Source organism: Ciconia boyciana, chromosome 14, assembly GCF_034638445.1.
Source record: "Ciconia boyciana chromosome 14, ASM3463844v1, whole genome shotgun sequence".
NCBI classification, from domain to species: Eukaryota; Metazoa; Chordata; class Aves; order Ciconiiformes; family Ciconiidae; genus Ciconia; species Ciconia boyciana.
This window is the reverse complement of record NC_132947.1, coordinates 2,058,865-2,083,116: the sequence shown is the minus strand read 5'-3', so window position 1 is coordinate 2,083,116 and position 24,252 is coordinate 2,058,865. Positions and strand designations below refer to the sequence as shown.

General features: G+C 61.8%; 1 protein-coding gene across 1 annotated transcript; it reads left to right on the top strand.

Moving 5' to 3' along the window:
• The first annotated feature begins 12,491 nt into the window (after nucleotides 1-12,491).
• SAMD10 (sterile alpha motif domain containing 10) lies at nucleotides 12,492-21,400 on the top strand. Its single transcript, XM_072879404.1, has 5 exons — nucleotides 12,492-12,561; nucleotides 14,898-15,082; nucleotides 18,922-19,090; nucleotides 20,239-20,379; nucleotides 21,219-21,400. Exons 1-5 carry the CDS (start codon nucleotides 12,492-12,494, stop codon nucleotides 21,269-21,271), a joined length of 618 nt encoding a protein of 205 aa, XP_072735505.1. The 3' UTR covers nucleotides 21,272-21,400.
• The last annotated feature ends 2,852 nt before the right edge of the window (nucleotides 21,401-24,252 follow it).

Below are 24,252 nucleotides of genomic sequence, written 5' to 3'. Positions count from 1 at the left end.
CCTCAGGGCTGGGCAGAGCAGCAGCCCCTCTGCCTGCACCATCCCTCCTCCCAGGGGACCCGAGGACGTCCCAGGGGCTCCTGCCTCAGTTTCCCCAGCCGGCAGCACCGGGCCGGTTTCTCTCGCCCACCCACACCGGGGGTGCCAGGATTAATTAGCCGCCGCTCAGCAAAGTCTCCAGGCGACCCTGAGACCCAGCTGGAACGGAGAAGGAAAGGGTCCTTGTCCCTCGGGAGAGGCTCGGGGTCACGGACCACAAGGGCGAGGGGGAGCGAGAGGGGCGCGAAGGGCGCGGGGCTGGTTTGGGGGCTGTCCCCATCCCGCAGCCCAGTCCTGCCTGCCGCTGCCAGCCCCTGCCAGGTTTCCACGCTCCAAATCTTAGAGCAGAAACCAGCTGCGGGGAAGACAAATAGCCCCATTTTGCATGCTAATGGCAACCCAGCCCCCAGCTGCTTCCCATCAATCTATTTTTGGGTCTTGCTGGAGAAAAAAAAAATAATTAAAAAAAATCACTTTTGCCAAACAGTTGGGGTGACGGAGCGGGGGAGGGGAGGCTGCAGTGTCCCAGCTCTCCTGGCCGGGCACCCAAGCGCAAGGGCAGAGCCCACGGGAGCGTCCCCAGTGCCAGGGAGGGGTGCGGGACCCCCCGACCCCCCAGCCCCGCAGGGGCTGCCCCGAGCGCTGCTCTGCAAACGCTCCCCATTGCAGGAAATCCCGGCATCGCCGCCTTTGCCAAGCCCCTCCATGCAACCATGCAGCTGGGGACCGTTTCCCTGCTGGGGCAGGATTCGGCCCCCAAAGAAGGGCCCGTCAGCTCTCACCAGCTCCTGCGGCTTTTATGGTGGGGCTAATAAAAGATATTGCTGTCCTAGCAAGTCTGGCCTCCTTTATATATCCCGAGTGATTTGATGCTGCATCCATGCTGCAGCACATCCCGCACCACCGAGCGCCGGGTGAAACCCAGCGGGTCTTGGCTTGGGGGTGGATAAATCCCTGTCCCTGCCAGGGGATGGGGACGAAGGGGACAGCAGCCACCGGGAGCCTCCCCAACGCGAGGGGAGAAGCTGTGGCAGGGCTGGGGAGAGCAGGGAAGTACCCCGTCTCTGCTGAGGCCGTGGAAGCTGCAGGAATTTCACTTTTGGGGGTATTTCCTGAAAACCAGAGCTGAGGATGGCAGCAGGCTGACCCCAGCACGGGGCTGGTCTTAGGGGTGTGAATCTTCTCCCTTTACACGGCGCCGGCACAAATCCAGCCTTTCCGTATGCAGGAGGGTTTCCCCTCTCCCGCGGCTAGCCGGCGTTCGCAGCTCACGCACGCTCCAACCAAGGAGAAAACTCACAATAATTTATAGGTTGAGTAAAATCAATCATAAATGGTTTTTAATCATCCCTCTGCATGGACCCGGGGTTTGTTATGTGCAGGGGAGAGCCAGCAGCCGGGCACCGGCTGTGCGTCCTGCCGACGCTGCACCCCAGAGGCACTGGGAGCTCTGGTTTGATCTTCCAGTGGTGCTGGAGCATGGCAGGGATGAGTGGCTCAGGATCCAGCCCTTGAGCATCCTCGCCAGCCTAGCTCTTGCTCTTTGGACACCTCCATGGGTTTCTCCTGGGATTTCCCTTTGCTACTTGAGCCCCGGCACCGGGCTGCTGCAGGGACGTGGCCGAAAGCCCCGCAGGGTTATTAATCAGCAGTTATTCTGATTAATGCAGCCGGGAATGGGGTGGGGTGGGAAGCCGGAGGGGGGAGAAAGCCCTGAGCTCCTCCTCGGATCACAGCAAAGTGGCTGTGGCCGACAAGTGAGAGGTGGCGGGTCCCCGCGATGCTGTGGTGGGAAGGAGCGGGGCGTCTGCGATGTGCGTGCTGCCGGCATTGCTCTGCCCTGCAAAAACACCTTGAAACGGGGTGAGAAGTGGGGAGGAGATGCTTTCTCCCTGGTGGAACAAAACCTGAAGGGGCAAAGGAGCAACGGCACCTGTTAACCGTGCAAATATGATGCACCACCCGCGTGGACCTGCTGCCGGGTCTGCGTGTCGGCATAGAGCATCTTATCTCCCTTGACAGCATTTCTGAGGACGGGGAATAAAGCCCTGGAGCAATGGAGCCACGCACGGCAGCCACTGTTGGTCGCTCCTCTCTCCTGGGTGCACGGAGTCACCCCGCTTCTGGTTTAGGGCTTTTGGAGCTCAGGTTCTGCACGCCCTGTTAAGAAAAGCAAAGGTGGGCAGGGGATGCTGCGCGCGTCGGCACATAATCGCTCACAAAGGCTTGAAAGTGAAAAATAATCACTTAGATGAGAGTGTGAGGCCGAGCTCACTTACTGCGGATCCCGCTGGGGGCCAGGCTGCTGAGGATCCGGCCCGAAGCCGAGCGAGGAGCAGCCCAGCCCGTGGCCAGGGCTGCAGCGGAGGGGTCGCTGCGGCCCCCTCGCTCACACAAAGCCGCCTCTGTGTCCCCGGGGAGAGCGGAGGCGGTGGCGGCTTCTTCCGGGACAACGGGAAAACAAACCCCAGGGCTCTCCGGAGGCTGGAAATTCATGTTTTTAAATATCACGCAGCACAGCAAGAATGCGGCCATGGGGCAGGATCAATGGTGGGGCTCATTCCCAAGCACCGTTTCCCAGTGCCTGCCTGCAAAACTCCTGCCTGCAAGCCTGGAGCTGAAACCCAGCCCCACGCCAGCATCACCTGCCCGTGTGCCGGTGCCGGCACCATGCACAGGGACGGGGCATCGTGGAGGTACCCGGGGGTACCGGGGGGTACCTGGAGCAGTGCAAGCTCCTCGGCTGAGCCCTGGGAGGTAAAAGAGACCGAATTCGGCCACCGCAGCCCCGGGCACGTTTGCACGTGTGGCCGGCACGGTGCTTGCTGAGCAGAGGTGCCGCTGCTTTGCACTCCTGAATGGGATGATTACTTGGATTTCAGACGTGGAAGTGTGAGAAAAGACTAAAACAGGGGCTTGGTTTTAATCCCTCTCGGCTCAGCTACTAAATTAACACTTTTGGAGCCTGTTCTCACTTGATTATCACCCCGTGCCATGAAATCCTCTGAAGACAGGATGTCCTACTTAGCAAAATCAACTCTGCATTAGGTAAATATACTTCCTGAAATTTTAATTAGTCCCATGCAACGACGACGGAGGGGCCCCGAGGACGCGTCTGCAGCATCTGCTCCCCTCCGCATGCCAAGCCGAGCACCAACGCGCGGCAGGGAGCTTCGCCGGAGCCGGCAGCAGGCAGGTGCCGAGCTCCCACCTCAGCTGGGAGGGAGCGAGGTGCCTTTGAACGTCTCCCCTGAAGCCATTTTAGGTCTCGGAGACAATTAGCGGAGGCTGCTAAAGGGTCTTCAACACGGAGCTCGCACCCTTGGCAATCGAGAGAGCGGAGCTGGCGTCAGCTGGAGGTTTGCTGGCAATAATCCCCCCGTGGGAGAAAGCGCAAGGACGCGGGTTGCTTGCCAGCAGCACGCTAATGGTGCTACCCAAACGGCACTCATTAAAATCACCTTCTAATCCAGGGACGTCTAAAGTCAAGAGCTCCTGGAAATGGACCAACGTTTCCCAAAGTGCCTGGTGATTTGGGCGGCTGGAAGAGGTGGGTGCAGAGGGTCCCTGTGCCAAGGGCAGCATGCCCGTGGTCCTGCCCACCAGCCTGCTGGTCCTGGTCCATCTCCAACGGATCAGCTGTCAGTAAACATACCCGAGCCCCTGCTGCCTCTGGTCTCCATTGCCCCGGAGCAACGGGCTCGGGTTTGTGGGATTTTTGCTATTTCCTGCCACCCAAGGCATTGCAAGCTCTGACCATGGGCAGGGTAAGGAGTGAAGGTGAAGGTGATGGTGGTGGTGAAGGTGAAGGTGATGGTGGTGGTGAAGGTGAAGGTGAAGGTGATGGTGAAGGTGGTGGTGAAGGTGATGGTGATGGTGAAGGTGAAGGTGATGTTGGTGGTGAAGGCAATGGTGAAGGTGAAGGTGATGGTGGTGGTGAAGGCGATGGTGAAGGTGAAGGTGATGGTGGTGGTGAAGGTGATGGTGAAGGTGAAGGTGATGGTGAAGGTGAAGGTGATGGTGGTGGTGAAGCTGATGGTGAAGGTGAAGGCCTGCTAAGCATCCCCCAAAACACCAGGGCTCCCGATGGTTTCCCAATTCTGGTGTTTCCCATCCCTTCTGCTCTCCCTGTCTGCTCTGCGCCCCCGTCCACAGCTCCTTCCTAAAAACCGGTGTCACTTTGCCCCCTCCCATTCCCCAGACCCCGACTGCTTAAACGAGGGGGGACACATTGCAACCGCCTGATCTCCCCTGCAGCACGGGGGTGATGACCCTTGGGGGGGGACCAGCTAATCCATCCCGCTGCCCCGGCAGGATCAGCTCTCCCTGCATCCCGAGAGACGCAACCGAAGGCGGCAGCAGAACGCAGAGCACCGGGACGCGCGGGCAGCTTTAAGCCTGGCATTCCCTAACTGTTGAATCCCTGATTTTGCAGCCCGACTGCACGAGCAACCAGTTTCCAGATCCCACACCGGTGTGCGGCGGCAGTCAGAGCACGGCAAATCAATTCAAGCCAGGCTGTACCTTGCAACGTAAATAATGCATCGGATTCTGTAAGCAATTGAATACAGCTAGCGAGCCCTGAAATGGGGCTTGAAGAAAACTAAGAACTTCAGGCTGCTGAGATGTAACGGGGCCGTGGTACGGTCATTAATTTGCTCACGCTGGTTAGCAGCTACATGCTGGAAAACCTTTCCCGGGGGGTGGTTTTCATTTGTGCCTATTCTGGGCACTGAAATAACGACTGCAGCACTGGGGTGATGGTGATGCCCAGCCTGGGGGGGTATCCCTGGTGAGGACGGCAGGATCCGACCTGCTCAGGCTTCAGTTACCTAATGGAGAGCAGATGGAGCTGGATGAAATGAATTTGGCCAAAAAAAAAATTGCAACACATGTCAAAAAAAAAAAAAAACAACAAAAACCCCCTAATGGCAATTTCATCAAGTTTCAGTTGGGAGTGGAAAAGCCTGAGAACGGCATCCGACTGCCCTCCTCTGCCACGGCCCCGGGTTTGCCGGGAGGTTCGGCCGTACCGAGACGACGCGCAGGCGTCCGGCTGCATCTCCACAGCGCTCAGCATCTCTGCACGGAGTGGGCTGAGCTACGGCAGGACCAGCCAAACCTCCCCACCTTATAAAATATCCATGAGCGTAGACCAGCTTCTTAGAATATACTTTTTTTTTTTTCCCCCCTCGCTGGAAAGAATTAAAATATTGCTTTGACTTTTTTATTCTTCCTCTGAATTGATTACGAAGCTGGGAAACGTGAATCACGCTGCCTCGCTGTGCCCTTGCAGATGATGGCATCGTGCGTGTCCTCTCATTGGATTAAGTTGCAAATTCACAATTTCATTTTGGGAAACAATATTAAAAAACCTCCTCTGTGCTGAGAGAAAGGAGGCGATCTGGGCTACGCTCTCAAATAATTACAGGCTGCCTTGAAAATAACCGTGACATGCCAAAATCCAATTAGAAATATATCTATATAAACCTCCAAATGAAAGAGCTTCCATAGTCTCAAGCCCCCCGCTGCGTCCCAGGGAGCAGAAAACAGGGAGCGATGCCTCAGATGTCCTCTGCCAGTAAATCATCGTCCTCGGGAAGGTGCAGATCTCGTGCTGCGAGCGGCGAGGGGGTGTCCTGCACTGCCAGGGGCGAAAGCAGAGCGCAGGCTTTATAAGCCAGAGCTTGGTGCCACCTGAAGCAGCTCCCACCCTGCAGCAATGAGGTTTGGTGCTTCATTATCAGCTTGAAAATAAATTATTTGCAGGGAGAGATTTTCATAACACTACATATTTCCATGCCCAGTCGAGCTGAGCGCCATCCATCACCCCGCGCCAGGCAGGAGGCTGCAGGCACGAAGCTGTTTTCTATTCGGTCTCCCTGCAAGTGCCTTAACAAACTCATTTTAAACTCTTTGCACAAAAATTCGGCGGGAGGGGGGGAGGGAATTGGGAAAACCCTTCCGTGGCATTTGGCTTGCGGGCGCCGGTCCCCGACCTGTGGGGCTGTGGTGAGGGGGGGCTCCCCGACACCCAGCTGCATCCGCAGCCCCCAGCCCAGCGGTCGGATGCCACGGGGGGCTTTGCGAAGGTGACATCCCGATGGGGATGGGACGTCCCAAGGCCACCGACAGCCACCGGCCACCTGCCCGGCCACCGACGGATGGTGCGGTTCCTCCCCCCTCGCTGGGTGCTCCCTTTTCCTGCTGACGAGCGGTTTTCATTAACGAGCAGACAAGCAAAGCAACAGAGAAATTAGTCACTTTTCTCCTTAGACAAATAACTTCCGTCTGAAGGCTTTTTATCTTCTCCCTCTCATCCTCGCAGGGCTGCAGCAGGAGGAAAGCTGATGTTTAATTACTTCCTTTATTCTCTGGAAAACGAACATGCTGAATCATCCCATCCTTGCACCCTCTCCGGAGGCTGGCGGAGGGGAGGGACGGGGCCCGCTAATGTGTTCTCCCTACCCAAATCCATATGCATGCGGAGGGGAAGCCTGTAGGTCCGGGGCTCGCTGGAGCCGGTGTCCCCGGCTTGTCCCCTTCCCACCCCACCAACACATGGGAGCAAGGGGCCCCTGCCCGGTGCTTTGATCTTCCCGAGCTATACTCTGGGTTTGGGTTCAATGCGTGGGCTTTTCCCTCTGTTTAACTGCAGAAAACCCTCCATCAGACATTAAAAGACCCAAAGACAGACCAAAACCCACGACAGAGTCACTGGGGGTGGTTAAGAGATGGGAGGGATTGAGTTGATAACCCAAGAATGATGCTGGATGCTCTAACAGCCGAGGATAGCTGGAGCACGGAGGAGGCGCAGGGATGCATGGGACCACGCCATCTCCTCAGCCCTCCCCAGACAGCCCCGAGGCTCAGGGTTTTCTTGCAAATCCTTTGGAATTACAGACGGGTGAGTGGTCTGGGCTTCCCCACACACCCAGACCCCACCGCAGCATCACCGGGCATCGGCGGGACGGTAGGTTGGCCCTGAACCTGTTTGCAGACGATGAGGAGGAAACAGATTCCTTCCCCGGGACACATGAAACCTTTGCTGGAGAAGTGCAATTACTACCAGAAAAATCAGGGAAAGCAAAGGCTGGGAACAGTGCAGCACTTATTTTTAATAACAGCTTAGCGTAATCTGCACACATTTTTCAAGCGACATTAGCCTTTTCCTGCCAAGGCCCGTCTTTAACCATATTTCTCTTGGAAGATTTCTGCCACAGCTTGAAAGCTCCGTGTGTAGACAGAGACTGAGGGAGAACTGGGAATTTCAGAGTAATGGAAAATGGGTTCTTTCTTTATTTGACCGAGTCGGATGCCTGCAATGAGCAAAACTGCCCTGCCCGCTCTTTTGCAGTGGTAGGAGGAGGAATGCTAGCACCAGGGCTGGGGAGCAGTGTTTTAGCAACAGACTGGTTGCAGGCTACGTGCACGGGTCATGGCCCAATGTCCAATGTCGTGCCACGGCAGCACGGTTGGCTCACCGAGCACGGCAGCCCCAGCTGGATCATGGCACAGAGCTGAGCCTGGTCGGGGGCTTGAGCCCCATCCGAAGCAGCTCTTGAGCGAGCATCCAAAATTTTGGAAAGCTTGTATTGGTTTGCAGAGCTGAATTTAATTTTTACAAGTGCTGCACGCACACACACAGTTGCGTAGCCTGGATCCGAGTGGTTTTTATGCCGTAGCGATACTAGTGCGGTGAACAGCCACACAACGCCCGGCACGGGGCCACGTAGGGTCAGTACCACCCACCGCACCTTTATGGCCCCAGCCGTAAGGCTGAGTTTTCCTCATCGTAAAACAAGGGTGAGGGTGCTGCCCGGTGCTGCGGTAGGTCTGTGACGGGGAACACCTTGCAAAGGTGAAGCATCATGGCACGGGCATCCACTTGTCCTCATCCTGGACGCCCAGCGGTGTCCCCGTTCCTGTCCCACCCCAGCGTGGGATAACCACAGGGTGCGCAGCCGGACCCCTGGCCCCTCCGCAGCTCCACGGGCTGACAGTGATGGTCCCTGGCTGGGACTCAGGTGCGATAGCTGAAGGCAGGCGCCTCCAAAAATACTCGCGGGGTTGCCACCCAGGAGGAGTGATGGGTGCTGGCGACGCCGTTCTCCTCCATGCCGGCGTGCCGCGCTCCGGCAAGGCTTGGTGGGTGCCCACTCACGCCGTGGCCACCCACCAGAGCCCATGTTGCACACACGGGGACGAGCATCCTCATTCCCCCGCCCTGCTGGCACCCATCCGGAGAGCTGCAGGTCAGGGGGAGAAGGGAAATTTGGGGAGGAGGGAACAACCAGGTGTTGTTTTCCACTCTGTGCCCACCGCAAACATGAGCAAAAACCTGTGCATGGTGACAACTGTGCCCTGGTGTCCCCAGGACCTGTCCCCCCGGCTGGGGAGGGATCCGGGGGGAAGATGCCCGCAGCCCCCGGGCAGGGACTCGGGGGGACGATGCCTGCAGCCTCCAAGGATGGATGCGGGGGGACGATGCCCATATCCCCTGGGCAGGGACCCGGAGGACGATGCCCGAAGCCCCGGGCAGGGACCCGGGGGACGATGCCCGTATCCCGTGGGCAGGGACCCGGGGGGGACGATGCCGGCAGCCCCGAGCAGGGACCCGGGGGGACGATGCCCGAAGCCCCCGGGCAGGGACCCGGGGGACGATGCCGGCAGCCCCGAGCAGGGACCCGGAGGACGATGCCCGAAGCCCCCGGGCAGGGACCCGGGGGACGATGCCCGTATCCCGTGGGCAGGGACCCGGGGGGGACGATGCCGGCAGCCCCGGGCAGGGACCCGGGGGACGATGCCCGCAGCCCCGGGCAGGGACGCGGGGGGACGCCCGGGGCACCCTCGGGGAAGGCAGCGGGCGCAGCCCGGCCCGGGCTGGCGGCGGCGCGGCGGGCGGAGCGCCCGGGGGTGGCGGAGCGCGGCACCGCCCCCGGCGCGGGCACCGGGGCGGGGCGGGCCGGGCGCGCCCGGTGCCGGCGGCGGCGCTGGGGGGGGCGGGGCTCCGGCCCCGCCTGAGCGCGGCCCCGCTGCGCGGAGGATGAGCTGCGGCCGGCCCAAGGACATGGAAGGTACCGGGCGGGGGGGCGGGGCAGGTGCACGGCGGGGCGCGCCCCTGGGCGGCTGCCCCCGCCATCCCGGGGCTCTGCCCTCCCTCCCCTCCCCGGTGCTGCCCCCGCCATCCCGGGGCTCTGCCCTCCCTCCCCTCCCCGGTGCTGCCCCCGCCATCCCGGGGCTCTGCCCTCCATCCTCCCCGGTGCTGCCCCCGCCATCCCGGGGCTCTGCCCTCCATCCCCTCCCCGGTGCTGGCCCCGCCATCCGGGGGCTCTGCCCTCCATCCCCTCCCCGGTGCTGCCCCCGCCATCCCGGGGCTCTGCCCTCCATCCCCTCCCCGGTGCTGCCCCCGCCATCCCGGGGGTCTGCCCTCCATCCCCTCCCCGGTGCTGCCCCCTCCATCCCGGGGGTATATCCTCCATTCCAGGGGTCTGCTCCCTCCATCCCTGGGTTACGTCCTCCCCCCGGGGGGCTGCCCCTCCACATCCCCCTTTGCTGCCCTCAACATCCCGGGGAGGGTCTGTCCCCATCCTCTACCCCAGGACTATGGGGTACCAGTGAGATGGACTGGGAAATTTGGCTGGAGCGAGGGGGTGCAGGTGTGAGGGCAGGGCAGGTCTGCGGGTGCCAGAGCAGGGCAGGACCCCCGGGAAGAGCGTGTCGAGGTGGAAGGGGACTCGCTGCAGGCAGGGGCGTCCCTGCCCGTGGGCTCCCACGCCTGCCTCCTGCCAGGAGAGCCTGCTCTGCCCAGAGCCACCACGAGGTCCTGCCTGCTGTCCTCACCCCACGCTCTCTTGGGTGCCCAACCCGACAGAGATCCCCTGTCCTGGGGTGCTTGGGGACCTCCTGGCAGTACCCACGGGGGGCTCAGGGGCACAGACACCCCCAAAGACACACACAGTCCCCGCAAAGGCTGTGCCCCAGGGCCCACTGGCTGCCCACTGGCTGCCTGCTGCTCCGTGCAGGCAGGCAGCACCCGTGCATGCTCCCCTGGAACGCACCCAGGGCACCGTGCTGCACGGGGAGGACGGAAAGGGCATCTACCTTTTGTTTCCTTCCTCATCCTTCCTCGGGAGGCACCAGTGGTGAGCAGCCGCCGGCCTGAGCTCCGTCCCTGCACGGGGCTCCCGTCTCACCTCCGCGAGCAGAGAATTCAGAGGGAAATGCTGGGGCGATGCTCATCGCAGCCAGGGCCTGGGCCAAGTACACCCCGGGGGAACCTGGAGAGGCTTGAGGGGGTGTCAGTCCGCTCTGAATGTGGTCTCGTCCTCCTCGGGGCCAGCAGGTCATAGGGAATGGCTCAGGGCGGGATCTGGTCCAGAAGGACATCCTGTGGGTACGGAGTCAACGACTACATGCATTGGGGGGTCCCAGAGAGCATCGCTGTCTCCCCGGGGGCTCCCGCCAGCCCAAGCAGCAGCTCTGCCCTGCACCAGGGTGAAGCCGCTTGGAAGGGACAGAGGGGACCAGGGCAATGGCAATGCCAGCCGGGCTCGTGGCTCACGCAGATGCCACTGAAAGTGAGATGAGTCCCTCGCAAAGCTGCTCCGTGAGGAGAGCGGATTCCCCGTCCTTGGAGTCCCCGGAGAGCTCTGGTCTCATCCACCCTTCACCTGCCTGGAGGAACACAAGAGGGACGACCAGCTCCCCACGAATCCCTCTGACTGTCGGCAAATCCCTCGCCCCATTTGGTGCTAAATGTCTCTTTCCCTCCCAGACACCGGGAGCCAGGCAAATCGACAAAGGGATTTCATTCCTTGCAAAGCTCGTTCCAAGCTTCTCCCAGGGATGACCGTTAATCCCCGGAAGCCTGGCTGACCCCGGGAAGCCTGGCTGCCCCCCGCCGCAGCTGCCTGCAGACACGTCCCCAGTGGGAGGGCCGGTCTGTGGGACGCCCACGTGTGCAATGGCATCAAAGACATAGGGATGTGCCCGAGGCCGCGCTGGGAAGCGGTGGCAGAGGAGGGAGCTGGATGCGGGCAGCACGTTGCCTATCCAGGCGCTGGGCTCCCCACTCCGTGCCCCTGCCTTCTCCTCCTGCAGCTTGGCTGCCTGCCGCCGCGTCCCCCGGGGCAGGACCCGGCCGCCTGCGAGCAGGCAGTGCCTGCGGAAAGTCAGCTCGAAGCCGGTTTGCTGGTAGCCATCAGCCCGTGCTGACCTCAGGACCGACCCGGGGATGCTTTCACCGTCTGGCTCGTTGCGTGCTGCCACGTCCTGCCCCGAGGTCTCCATCCCCGGGGGGTTTCCCGTCCCTCGTCCCTCTCCCCAGCTGCTGCTCTGAGCCTCTCCAGTGCTCACGTTTCACCAGCCATAAAAGTGTCTGGCGAGGGAAAGGCAGGCAGCGTGCCGGGCGAGGGGAGGGAGCGACGTCTGTCCCTGCCGCTGCCGCAGACCCTGTCCCACCGCCCGGGGTAGGGGGCTGCTGGTCCCCCTGCGGTGACCCGGCCCCTGGCCTCCCCCTCCGCCCGGCCCGTGTGGCTGGAGAGGTGCCCAAAATGGATCAAAGAGCCACTGAGGGAAAATGGGCCAGTGGCAATTCCCCAGCCCACGAGCAGGCGGCAGGTTGCCCATTGCACGGGGCTGCCAGATGAGCCGCAGGGACCACGGACCGGCTTGTGGGGACCCAGAAAGACGGGGGCACAGTGGCCGTTCAGGGACCAGAGCCAAGCTCTCCCCTCTCTGCTCCAGTGCGGGCTCAGCCGGCCCGAAGGCTCCTGCAGCCCCATTTCGAGGTGCCGTTCCCCACGCTCAGCACAGCGTTTGCTCGCCAACCCATGCTGCTGGCTGCGGGCACCCCCCTTCTGCCTGGACCCCAAACATGGCCATAACCATGACGGCTTGGGCCGGCTGCAGGAGCAGACCGTGCTGAGCCCCGCAGTCCTTGCCCGGGAAGGTTGCTCATCACCGTGCCCCCTCTTTTCTTCCCCCAGCGCCTCCTGCATCCCGAACGCCCCAAGTCACCGGTGACCCCGGTGCTGCCACGCACGAGCTTGCCACGGCTCCACTCAGCCCCGGGGCTCTTTGATGCCCGGTGGGTCCAGCGTCCCCTGCAGCAGCCCCCCAGGCTTCCCCTCCGTCCCGCTGCCAGCTGGCCCTGCCATGGGATTAGGCGGGAGCACGCAGGGAAAACGCTGAGCATCTCTCTGGATCAAACGTGCGCGGGGTGGCGGGGAGGGGGTGTAATTCACCCCCCCTCCCCGTGCGAGGCTGGCTGGGGGCTGCCCGGTGCCGGAGCTGGGGCGAGCGTGCAGCCACCGTTTATTGGCAGCGGGAGGGAGGCGATCGGGGGAATCAGTCAGGTGTGGACGAGGTATGAGGGGAGGCAGGGATGGAGCCGTGCTCGTGACAGCCGGTGCTGCCGAGCGCTCGCGCGCATCCCTCCTCCCGCCGAGATGCAGCAGGGCCGGCCATCCCTCTGCTGCGTCTCCACCATCCGCAGCTCGCAGGGACCACCCGAGCCAGGTGAGGGGGGCTGCGGGGCATGGCCGGGGGGCTGCGGGGCCAGTGGGGTGGGGGGAAGATGCTGCATGTGCATCCTTGGCTAGCGGGCACAGCCTCTGGCTCAGCAGAAAAGGAGCAGAGGGGATGGAGGGCGGCTGGGTGCTGGTGGCATTGCTGTGGCTGCTCCTGTGCAGGGCACGGGAAGGAGAGGAGAGCCCGTGTCGGAGGCCACCCCTGTGTCCCTGCGTGGAGCCAGCCCCGGGGCTGCCCTGACGCGGGGTTCCTCTGCCCCCATCCTTCCCGTGTTCCGAAACGCTCCCACGTGCCCTGGCTCAGCACCCCCTACCCTCACCCATGTCGAGTGCCGCCGGGCGATGGGAAAGTTGGGACCTGAGGGCTGGGCTGGGGGAGCGGGAGGCTGCGGAGGAGCTGCCGGAGGAGCTGCCGGGGGCTCTGGGCTCCGGGGCAGCAGCCGCCTGCCCCTGATGGGGAGCGGTGCCGCCAGCATTCCCGGCCCTGCCTTTCTTCTCGGCTTGTTTTTCCCTTCATCTTTCCCCCCTCTCTCCCATCTGCTCTGGCTCCGGCTCTCGCCTCTGGCCATGTTTGCTGGGGGAGCGTAGATGCCCACGTCCTGCTGCTGGCGGCAGATGCTCTATAGCCCCCTATGGATATAGGTCCCGCTGGTGGCCAGAGCCCCGTTCCCCATCACTCCCTCACCGAGCCTTTCTGCAGCGAGTCCTGGGGAAGCCCCAGCACAGCCAACGCACGTAGCTCTGGCACCAGCCCCTCCGGACCTGCCAGGTCCATATCTTGCCCCCAGCGCCCGGCGGGACGGGTGGTTTTGGGCTCGAGGGTAGACCAGCACGGCCACGGCAGGGCTGGGTGCTCGGGGTGCCAGGGGCAGGACGGCCGGCGGCATCTCGGGCATCCTTGGCTGGAGGGAGCACAACCCACTGGGGTCCTCGCCCGCCGGGTCCGGGGTGTCTGAGGCTGTAGGAAGCCATCGGCGACATCCCCATCACCTGAGACAGGCGCAGAGACCACCCCTGCCAGCTCTGCCTCTGCTCGACACCGAGCCTCTCCGTGCATCTCCCTTCAGCTTGTTTTCCATCAAATCGCTTCCCCAGCCGTCAGTCAGGTCCTCTGCCTCAGTTTCCCCATGGCAATGCTTGTCGCCGGGTGTGTTTCGGGAGCAAAGCAGTGTGATATTGTCTCGATAACCTGGGACACACGGACACATCGATAACCGTTTCCTGCTCCATTTTGCCTGCTTTTGGCCGGTTGGTCTCCTCTTGCACGAAGGTGTGCTCTAGAGGTCTCTTATAAACCTCTTCCCTCTTAAAACCCACTCATTATGAAAATGAGCTGCAGCAGGTTTTCTCCACTCTCCCTTCTGCTCTCCCTTCCGCTCTCCCAGGGTGGGTTATCCCGGGAGGTGGATCTCCTTCGGGTGCTGCTCTGCTTTTGGTGGTTTCATGACTTGCCCGGCTTGCGGTGGTGGGAGCAGGTGAGCTGGGGGATGCTCTGGTCTTTGCTTCTGCGGATCAGCGCTGCTTATGTCAAGCTGGCTGGCTTTTATCCGGAGCAGATGGATAAAATACCCACACGTCCTCCTCCCGCAGCAGCTGGGTCCCTTCAGCCTCCCCCCCCCCACAAAGGAAAGCTTTGCATCCTCGTTGCAACCCAAATACCCCCAGCTTATTAAAACACAAGGGGTGAGGGACAAAAACCACGCGTCGTGGGTAAACGGCTCTTTGTGGGCCATCGTAGATTGGCCGGCGCGTGTTTGGCCATCACTTGGGTGTGCAGGTTTGCGCGCCTGCGTGGCAGCAGCCGTCCCCAAGCAGCCGCGGTCTGTGCTGGGGGGGGACTAACCTGCGTCCCCTTCTCCATCGGGCTGCCCAGGGTGGAGTTTATCTGCTTCTCATCCCTCGGTGGCGGCAGTTTAATGTCAGCCTGGTCCCTGGAAAGTGGCTCTTCCCCTTTGCCCCCCTCCCGGCGTCTCGCCCGGCAGAGCGGCGGTGACGAGCAGGAGGTTATAACCACGCGGCGACGATCAGCTGCGGGTCCCCACGTCTGCTCGGCAGGCGGGTGTCAAAACAAGCATCGCTCGCGAGGGGTTTGTGTGGGCAAACATCTCGTCAGCGCCCGCCGGTTCCCGGTGCCAGCCGGCGGGTTCGTGGGCTGATGGATTTTCTCCCTGGCAATGGGAAGGGAAGGTGGGAGGGGGGAGATTTTGGCAGCGGGGGATACAGCCGAGCTCAGCTGGTCCCGTGGGGTAGAAGAGGCGTTTTTGGGTGCCCAAGAGCAAGGCGGAGGGACACCGTGCCCGTCTCTCACCCCGCTTCCCTCCGCAGCTGCCGCCGCTCACTTCAGCTTCTGCCGCAGCCTCCTGGAGCACACGGTGTCGGCCGAAAACCTCAGCTACCGCCTGCAGAGGAACCCGGGCAGCAGCCTCACCTGGCACGACGGCCGGAGCCAGCGGGCCGACGGCAGCCGGACCGTCAAGCTCCTGCGGCAGCCGGGCACCGAGGGCTCGCAGGTACCCGCCGGGCTCCTCCGCACCCCCCGGCCCCTGCCCTGGGGCTGCCCAGGGGAACACGGCTCCTCATCCCCCCCCATTCCATCGATTCCCCGCAGGAGCTTCTCCTCTTTCTCTGCAGGACCAGGCCTTCAGATCCCGTTTTGCTGAAAGCCCTCATGATTATTGGGCATTTAATTGTAGTAATATATATAAATAGAATAATTTAATTATTATCATCAGGCTGGAGGCTGTGCTGGGGCGAGCTCTGTGCCGCGCCTCCCCTCCGCACCTGGAGCTGGGACTTAATGCAATTTTTGCAGTAAATGTGCCAGAACCAAATTCCTTATAATGCTTTAAAATCCCTGAGCACTTGGGTACGTCTCTTAGCCAGGTTCGGACCATTGACCTCCTAAAATTCTGCACTTTATTGCATTAATGAGGCTGGGAGCTGAAGGTTTCCAGCCGTTTGCCTGCTGCCCTGCCTCTGCACGGCCGTGGGAAGGAGCATCTTCCCAGCGAGCAGCTCCTGGTGCTTCCTAACCCCTTTGTAACACCCTGGGAGCGGTGTTCGGAGGCAGCACATCCAGCCGGTGACTGCTGGAAAGAAAACAGGGGAAATCGAACTGCCCGGCTTCCAGCCTCCAACATGGAGATGCTTTTCCAGCTTCAGGGCCTGGCTGGTTCAGCGTCGGAGGGGAGCAGGGTCCCCGCAGGGACAGGTACGGTCCCACCGTCACGCTGTGATGCTCGCAGGAGCGGCAGCCCCTCAGGTCCCCCTGTCCTGGCAGCGCCGTGCCTCTCGTCCCCATCACCCCTCCAGGCACCCCAGTGGCCCCTTTCCTCTTGCACCTCTGCAAAAAGCACGGGGACATCGCTGCCTGCACGGTGCTGCCTGCACGGTGCTGCCTGCACAGGGCCACGCCAGCCACTCTCCAGCTGCCGGCCGTGCTCATCATGGCTCTCCCTCGTCTGCTTCTCTGTGCCTCCCAGAGGGATGTAGTGGGGAGAAAGGCTTTAATTTTGCCACAAGCAAGGAAAAATGCCCGAGAGAAGGGAGGTGCCGTGAGTTGCTCCTTGCAGCTCCCGAGGGGACGGCTCCCACCACCCAGCTCCCCCCAGCCCCCTCCGTGGGAGCAGCCTCCGAGCCCTCCCGCTTGCTCTCCTCAACACCGGCGCTCGATATTCACGGCTGAGAGTTTATCAGAGAGACAGCGCAGCTCAACCGGCTGGAAAACGAGCCCGTGATTCATTACACCTCCCCTTCCCATGCACGGAGCGCAGGGGCTCGCTCGGGGACCCGCCGGGGGGGCTTCACCCACCACGGGGGATGATACGCCCGAGCCAGAAGGGTTTAGGGATGCTGAGATGGGTCCCCGGCGCGGGGCTGCGTCTGATGGGCGAAGCGCTTGCAGCCATGAGCGTGCCCAGGGAAATTGCAGGTTGCTTGTCACCTCTTCCCCCGTGCCTCGGAGGGTTACTTGGATAATAGCTGCGGGAAGCTTGCGGGAAGCTGGCCCTTATTTCCCCCAGCCCCTCCGCTTCTCATCATCTCTCGTTAGTGAATCGAGAGCAAATCGCCTCCTCCTCCTCCTCACCGCACGCTCTCCGGCACACTCAGCCGAGTGTGAAGGAGCCGAGCGGCCGGCGCGGGCTGGGGCTGCTCCTGCGGGCAGACGGCTCCCAGGATGTGTCTGGGGCGGGCGGGCAGCTACCGGGGATCCCCCCAAAGGTGGGGTTTGGTTTGGTTTGGTTTGGTTGGGAAACCAAATAGTGTGCGTTGTCTATCGCCGTTTTCCATCCGCTTTGCAGATGCACTCCTCGGTTATTAATTTACAGCCTCTCAACTTTGCCTTCTTCCCTCTCGCTCGAATGGCCCCAGCGAGCCCTCCTTGAGGGCAGGTCCCTTTCCAAGCCCAGATGCTCCTCTGGGCGCAGGCAGCAGCTCCTGCCAGGCTGGCCGGGCTCCGTGGGGCGAGCGATGCCCAGCATGGGGCAGGGGAGGTGTCCCAGACCCTGCTGCCCTCCGCCGCCTCCTCTCTGGCATCTCTCCGGGACGTGTCATTAATTTCAGTAACCACGGGATGTCTGGAGTCCCGCTAATTATCTCCGCTCCTCTATTAGGCATGCTTAATTAGCCAATATCCACACATGGAGGTCGACGTTGGCATACCGTGATCCAAGCGCTGTCGACCTTTCCCATGCCGGTATGTTCCCACATCGGCTGCTGCTTCTGCCGTGCCCCTGCCGTGTCCTGGACATGGGTGAGGACCGTGCCGGCAGGGGCCCTGGCAATCCGGTCCCCTCCTGTGGCAGCAGCGGGGACCCCTTTCCCATCCCCGCCTGCCTGCAGTCCAGCCCAGGACGGTCCCGGCAGCTCGGGCGCAGGGGGCTGCTTCGGAGGAGCGACGTTTGCTGGTGCTGCTCGAGGATGAATTCTCGCCGTCGCCATCAGTGGAGAGCTCACCGATCTCCCCTGGGTGCTAAAAGCAGGAAACCGTGGGTTTCTGCATCCCCCCGCCCCGTTTCCCAGCCAGCCTTGAGCATCCCCCCGGAGAAGCAGGCTCGGTCCCCTGCGCTGTTGCAGCTCAAGGCGTTTGGTTTGCTCCGTGCCGAGATAAACCCAGGCTGCAAAGACCTCGCGAGGCCGGAGTCGCTGGAACGTGGGCGAGGGAATGGAGCTACCGGGTGGCTCGGGGCGAGAGCAGCTGCCCCAGCAGGCAGCTGGAGGGAGGGAGGGAGGGAAGGAGGGAGAGATGCCGGCAGACAAGCCCCATCCCGCCGTGGGCACCGCTTGTCCCCTTCCATCCCCTCTGCTCTGCAGGTCCTGGTCCCATCCTGCCACCAGGCAGGTGCCTGCGGGCCACCGAGGCCGGGTGGGTGGCCAGTACCGAGGGATCAGCCTGCGCTGGGGGCCAGGGCAGTCGGGGCAAGGGGCGAGGGTGTGTGGCAGAGGTCTCCGGGAGGTGGAGGGTGGCCAGGGCATGTTGGGGTGCTGAGGACTGTGACCCCGGTTTATCCCAGGTGTCTCCAGGCATGGCAGCACCCCAAGAAAGAGCTGTGGGGTTCGGAGGTGGCTTTAGATGCCCATGAGGCTGCAGGACCTCGTCATGGCCGGTCAGCTCAGGGTTGAAGGAGGCTGAGTAGGAGAGAAAGGGGGGGTCCCTCCTGCTCCAGGGCACCAGCTGGCTGCTTCCCTGGGGACTTCTGGTGGGGATGGCTTTGCACCGGTACTGAATTCTCGTGGGGATGGCTTTGCACCGGTACTGACTTCTGGTGGGGATGGCTTTGCACCAGTACCGACTTCTGGTGGGGATGGCTTTGCACCGGTACCGACTTCTGGTGGGGATGGCTTTGCACCGGTACTGAATTCTCGTGGGGATGGCTTTGCACCGGTACCTGCTGCACCCCAGGACCTCTGGCTCCATCCCCACTGAGAACTGCCAGCAAGCACCCTTCTCTGCCCAGCAAGGGGGGGACCCTGGGGACCCCCGGGATGTCTCCCGAGCCCCTGCAATGCTCTGCTGGGCTGGGAGACGTGTAGGGCAGGGGGACCAGGGTTCTTGCCCGCAGCAGGAGGGCTGGGTAGCTCCCAGCTGTGGGGTCTGTGTAGGGCAGGGCCCCCACCTCGGCCTCCCATCCCCGGTCCCCCCCCCCCCTCACCGGTTCCTCCGGTGCTGCTATTTCAGGGCGAGCCCAGAGACTCAGGAGGGTGCAAAGCCAAAGTCTGCCGACATCGCCGCAGTCCTGTGCCGCCGGCCAGCATCTCCCCCATCCCCGGGGGCTGACCTCCCAGCGGAGGCATTTTCCTCCTTGCAGGGTTGAATCCCACTAACCCCCTCCCCTCCCGCTCCCCGCAGGGCCGTGCCTGTGACCACTATGGCATCTACCACACCAGCCCCACGCTGGGCAGCCTGGCCAAGCCGGTGGTGCTCTGGACCCAGCAGGATGTGTGCAAATGGCTGAAGAAGCACTGCCCACATAACTATCTCATCTACGTCGAGGCTTTCTCCCACCACGCCATCACAGGTACGGTAGACACCCCTGCTAATCACCGGTACTAATCGCCATCGGCACGTGCTCCTGGGAAATACCTGTTTGGAGGTTCGTGGTTCGGAAGGCAGATGTACCCCCCGGTTCTGTCCCCTCTCCCCGTGGAGATGCAGCTGGGGTGAGAGCCGCCCCACGGCCCCGGGCACGGGGACACCCACCCGGGCTGGGCAGGAGGCGTCTGCCATTGGGGTGAGCTCCCGGACAGGCTGGAGGTTGTTTCAAATGAGCATAAACTGCCCAGGGGAGATCGTGGTTTTTAAGATAGGGAAGAGTCTTCTCCTTGCCTAGATTAATATAATAAGAATATTTTTATAGTTTTTTACATACTGAAAATTTTTGCAGAAGAGGAAAGACCTCTGCAAATCCAAGTCCAAGTTGCAAATGCCTTCCTCCGGGTTTGAATCTAACTCCCAGCCAAGTCCTTGGAGGAGAATAAGATCTAGGACCTGCTCCCTCCTGGGGACTCTGGCTTTGACTCCTATGTATGAGCATCATCCCGGTCTGACCGTGACCTGTGCCTGGCCGGGCAGAGCTCTGCCAGGGCCAGGAGAAAGCGGTGGGGAAGGGAGCGCTGGAGCTGCCCGCAAGGGATGCAAAGCCCTAATGCAAGAGCCCAGCCAGCCCTTGCATGGGAAACAAAGGCAGCATTAGCAAATGTACGCTGGGGAACAAGGACAAAAGCTGGTTGTAAATCCCTCGTCTAATAGCCCCTGGACCGGAGGAGAGTGGCTCGCTGGGGACGGTGGCGGCAACACTAATGTGTTTTGATGGGTGCCCCTGTTCCCCCGGGACGGCCAGCCCGCGCGGGGACCGTGCGCTCGGAAAAACATCTCCTGATGCGGGAGGTGGAGCGGAGAAATGGAAAGCTCCTGCCTGCGGGGACGGGTTATGTGAGTGCTGGAGCCGGTACCTGTCCTGAGGCTGGGGACCTCGAGCTGCAGCCGGTGCTCTCTGAATGCGCGGCCACCTGCGAGGCTTCTCCGTCCCTGCGGGTCCAGGTGGTGAAAGAGCATTTTAGGATTTCTTCCCTTTCCCCCTCCTTGTTCCCACGTGAACACGGGTTCCCATCAAGTTGCGCTTTTACGGTGTCCCCGCCACGTCGCCGAGCGATGCCGTATTTGCAGGTCGGGCACTGCTGCGGCTGAACGGGGAGAAGCTGCAGCGCATGGGCATCGCTCACGAGGCGCAGCGGCAGGAGGTCCTGCAGCAGGTCCTGCAGCTCCAGGTGCGCGAGGAGGTCCGAAACCTGCAGCTGCTCAGCCAAGGTAGGGCTGGCGGGAGGCCGAGCAGGGAGAAAGGCCACGAAGCCGAACCCCGGGGGGAGGTCGTGTCCCTGCTGCAGCCATCTGGGCAAGGAGAGCCGTGGCCGGGTGGCTGCCAAAGCCAGAGGCACCTGCTTGCATGTCGCTGGTGCAAATGCAGCCCACGCCGTGGCTGGGATGGGGTGTGGAGCACACGTTGTGGTGCACAGGGACGGGTTGCGGTGCACAGGGACAGGACGCGGTGCACAGGTCGCAGTGCACAGGGACAGGACGCACAGGGACGGGTTGCGGTGCACAGGTCGCAGTGCACAGGGACAGGACGTGGTGCACAGGTCGCGGTGCACAGGGACAGGACGCGGTGCACAGGTTGCGGTGCACAGGGACGGGTTGCGGTGCACAGGTCGCAGTGCACAGGGACAGGACGCGGTGCACAGGTCGCGGTGCACAGGGACAGGACGCGGTGCACAGGTCGCGGTGCACAGGGATGGGTTGCGGTGCACAGGGACGGGTTGCGGTGCACGGGTCGCAGTGCACAGGGACAGGACGCGGTGCACAGGTCGCAGTGCACAGGGACGGGTTGCGGTGCACGGGTCGCAGTGCACAGGGACAGGACGTGGTGCACAGGTCACAGTGCACAGGGGTGGGCTGCGGTGCACGGGGCCGGGCTGCGGTGCACAGCACAAAATCCATTAGTGGCATTTTGCATGGAAGGGACGGGATTCTCCAGGGCTGGCAGTGGGTGAGCTGGAACATGCCACCCTGCAGGCCGTTTATTCCTTCCTCTCCCGCCTTGTTCCAGCTTCTTTTGGAAATGTCTCCTAGCTGATCCGTCTGTTTGGCAGATTGCACCAACACTGTGAACCGAGCACCTCTGGGATGGGCTGTGCACCGCTGATATGAGACCTGAACCGCACGCTTGGAATACGAAGAGACAGCTTCCCAGCCACTCCGGGCCTTCTCTCCTTCTTCTTTCTCTTTCTTTTTTATGAACACATTTCTGTGCAGAGATGGGAGGTTTCCTCCAGCAGACGTGGCTCTCGGCTGGGAGAAAATCAGCAAAACAGCCGCTGGGACAGACAAACTTTTGCCCACCTGAGCCTGATGGTTCACGGGGAAAGAGATGGAAAAAAGGAGACGGCGACAAGCAGGGCTCAGCACTGTGGACAAATCGAGCATGGTTATTCCCGGGACGGCTCAGAGCCGCGCACAGGACGGTGAAGCATTATGCACATGGGCAACATCCCAGCACCCGTCGGCTCGTGTCCATATCTCGGAGCTTATTTAGGGAGCTTTAGTTTTCTCTTCAGATTGGGCTGTCTTCCAGCGTCCTAGGAGGTAACGTTATGAGTAGCAAATAAGATGACCCAACCAGCCAAAAAAAATTAAAAGCGGGGCCAAGGCACCCGCACCCGGCTCCACTCGGTGAGTTAAAAAGGGAGCTGAGTCATCGGAGCTGGAAAATCCGGGAGCGAAGGCAGGGTGGACGCGCCGGGAGGGTGCCGTGGCCTGGAGGAAGCTGTGCCAGGAGCTCGTCCTTCATCCGTCCTCGTTTGCAGGCAGACGGGGGAGCCGATGCAGGGGCCGGGTGGGAGCAGCTGGGGATGCTGCTGGGTGGTGCCAGGTGCTGCCCGGGGTGAGGTTGGGGATTCCTGGGTGCCGTGTCCCCCCCTCGCCCCAGTGCCCAGTCGTGCTCCCTCCCACACCGTCTGCACTCCCCCCAGCTCTTTGCAGAGCTCTGCTCCTCCGGGCATTTGCAAGTGCTCGTCCGATCTCCCGCCCAGGGGCTGGTGACAGTGCCACCGAACCCAGGCATCGTCCTGATGACCCAGCTTGTCATTAAGGTGAAGCAACGTTCACCGGTACACCCCCCCGCCACCCGAACCCCTCCTGCCTGCAGCCACAGATGGCTCATGCAGGCAGGTAAGGAAAAACCGATTTAGGGGCAGGGTGGATGCTGTCACCTCCCCACGTACCCCCTCCGGTGATGAGGGCAGGGCTGCGGGGCCGGGGGGGTGTCCCGAAACGGCAGCACCTCAAAGCCCCTGGGGCATCAGAGCTGGCAGGGATGCGGATGCAGGTCGCGGTGGCCCCCCAGGCCGGGCGCCCACCAACCACCCACCCGCTCCTCTGCTGGTAATAAAATAAGAGACTGTTATTTTAACTTGCTGCTCTTCTGACTCTTCCCACGCCTGAACCTGCGCCGTGGGTTTGGTCCCTCCAGCCCTTCCCGGGGATGCTCAGGAGATGTCGACAGCCCTAAACCCCTCGGGACAAGCACCTCCACGGGGGACAGGGGTCCCGCCGGATGGCCCTGTAGGAACAAGCCTCGGCCTGGGGCTCTGTCAGTATTTAAATCCCCTCCCAGCTCCACAGAACCGCTGTGGAAATGACAATTAAGGGGCTCCTAATTTTTGCTGGCGGGCAGCTGGACGGGGGGATTTGGGGTTGTAGTTACCGCTCCAGCGCAGGTAACGGCTCGTGGCAAAGCGAAGGTCTCCAAAGCTCGTCTGCGAGCAGCATTACCCCAGCTAACGAGCCATGCTAAGCGGGACGGGAGAGCACGGGGCTGCAGGCAGGGTTAAGGCAGCCGGCAGCGGAGCCTGGGGCTGGTGCAGGGCAGCGGCAGCCCGGCGTCGTTCCTGCGCCATCCCTGTCCCATCATGGTGACGCTGCTCCTCAGTGACGGAGCTGGGAGATTTCCACGAGGCTGGGCTCAAAGAGGAGCTGAAAACAAGTTGTTTGCCCACAGCTAGCAAAAACTGTGATTGCACCCAAAGGTTTTTTGTCTCCCCCTCCTGAAATCCCCACGGAAAGCTGTCCCCGGAGCCCTCCAGCCGGTCTTGAGGTGTTGGTGGGGCAGGAGGAGATGCAAGACCCCCGGGATTTGCCTCCAGGATTTGGAGGGCAGGAACCCCCCAGGGCTCAGACCCTCGAGCACCGACGGAGGCTGGACGGGGGTTTCAAGCCAGCGCCTGACTCGGGGTTGGGGATGGACGTGGCCGGGCCGGGGCGGGACGCGGGGTGCACGGAGCGTCCTCGGGCTCCAGCCGTGGTGGCCGCGCTGGTTCCCGGGGCGGGGGGCGTTTACAAGGCCCAGGTGCTGGAAAAGTCTCGGAAACAAAACCTAGTTCTCAAAGCGTTTTGGTTTGGATAACGGATTCACCAAATGGTTCTCGGATCCAAGCAGGTGAATTCTTTCTCCTGCACCAGCGTGATTTGCACGACACCGGCATTGCCAAAGGAGTTTATAACTCACATCTGTCACCCTCAGAGGAGGGGTCTGCTGCGGGGCTGAAGGCAAAGACTCCAAATTGCCCAAATCTAAATTTCCTCCAAATTTCCAAAATCCAAATTTCCTCCAACTCAGAGAAAGGCATTGCCTGGGCTGTGCCTGCAACGGAGCGACGCAGACCGTGACGGCCGCTCTCTCCCCTCTCTGCGTGTCGGTCGGCTCAGCCGGACCTTGCCAGCGGGTAATTCCCATTTGAGTTTTGCCATAGCGGGGGCAGCGGGGGGACTGTGACCCCCGGGGTCTGTCCACAGGGAACCAGCTTCAGAGCTTCGCTGTGCGCAGCCCCCGGCCCTTCCAGCACACAGAAATCAGAAATTCCTCCTCTGCCCATACTGACCTTTTCAAAAATGCAGCAAAATTGGCTCTTCTCACCTCACTAGAACCTCACGAGCAACGAAGCTGGGAGAATTTATTGAATTTTAAGAAAAGGAAAGAAAACAACCAGGGGAAAAAAAAACCATCTCCGCAGCAGCAGCGGCACTCTCAGCCGTGGGCTCTGCACTGACGGCTGCGATGGAGCCGCGCACCCGTTCCGGCCGGCGCAGGATCCACGTTTGCTCCTTGTTACCCCCTTACATGGAGAG

What these genes read in the sequence shown, in the direction of transcription:
- SAMD10 (XM_072879404.1), top strand. Translation starts at nt 12,492, where the DNA reads ATGCAGCAGGGCCGGCCATCCCTCTGCTGCGTCTCCACCATCCGCAGC. An exon ending in CGGGCACCGAGGGCTCGCAG is followed by an intron (nt 15,083 to 18,921) that starts GTACCCGCCGGG and finishes CGCTCCCCGCAG; the next exon opens with GGCCGTGCCTGTGACCACTA. An exon ending in CTCCCACCACGCCATCACAG is followed by an intron (nt 19,091 to 20,238) that starts GTACGGTAGACA and finishes CCGTATTTGCAG; the next exon opens with GTCGGGCACTGCTGCGGCTG.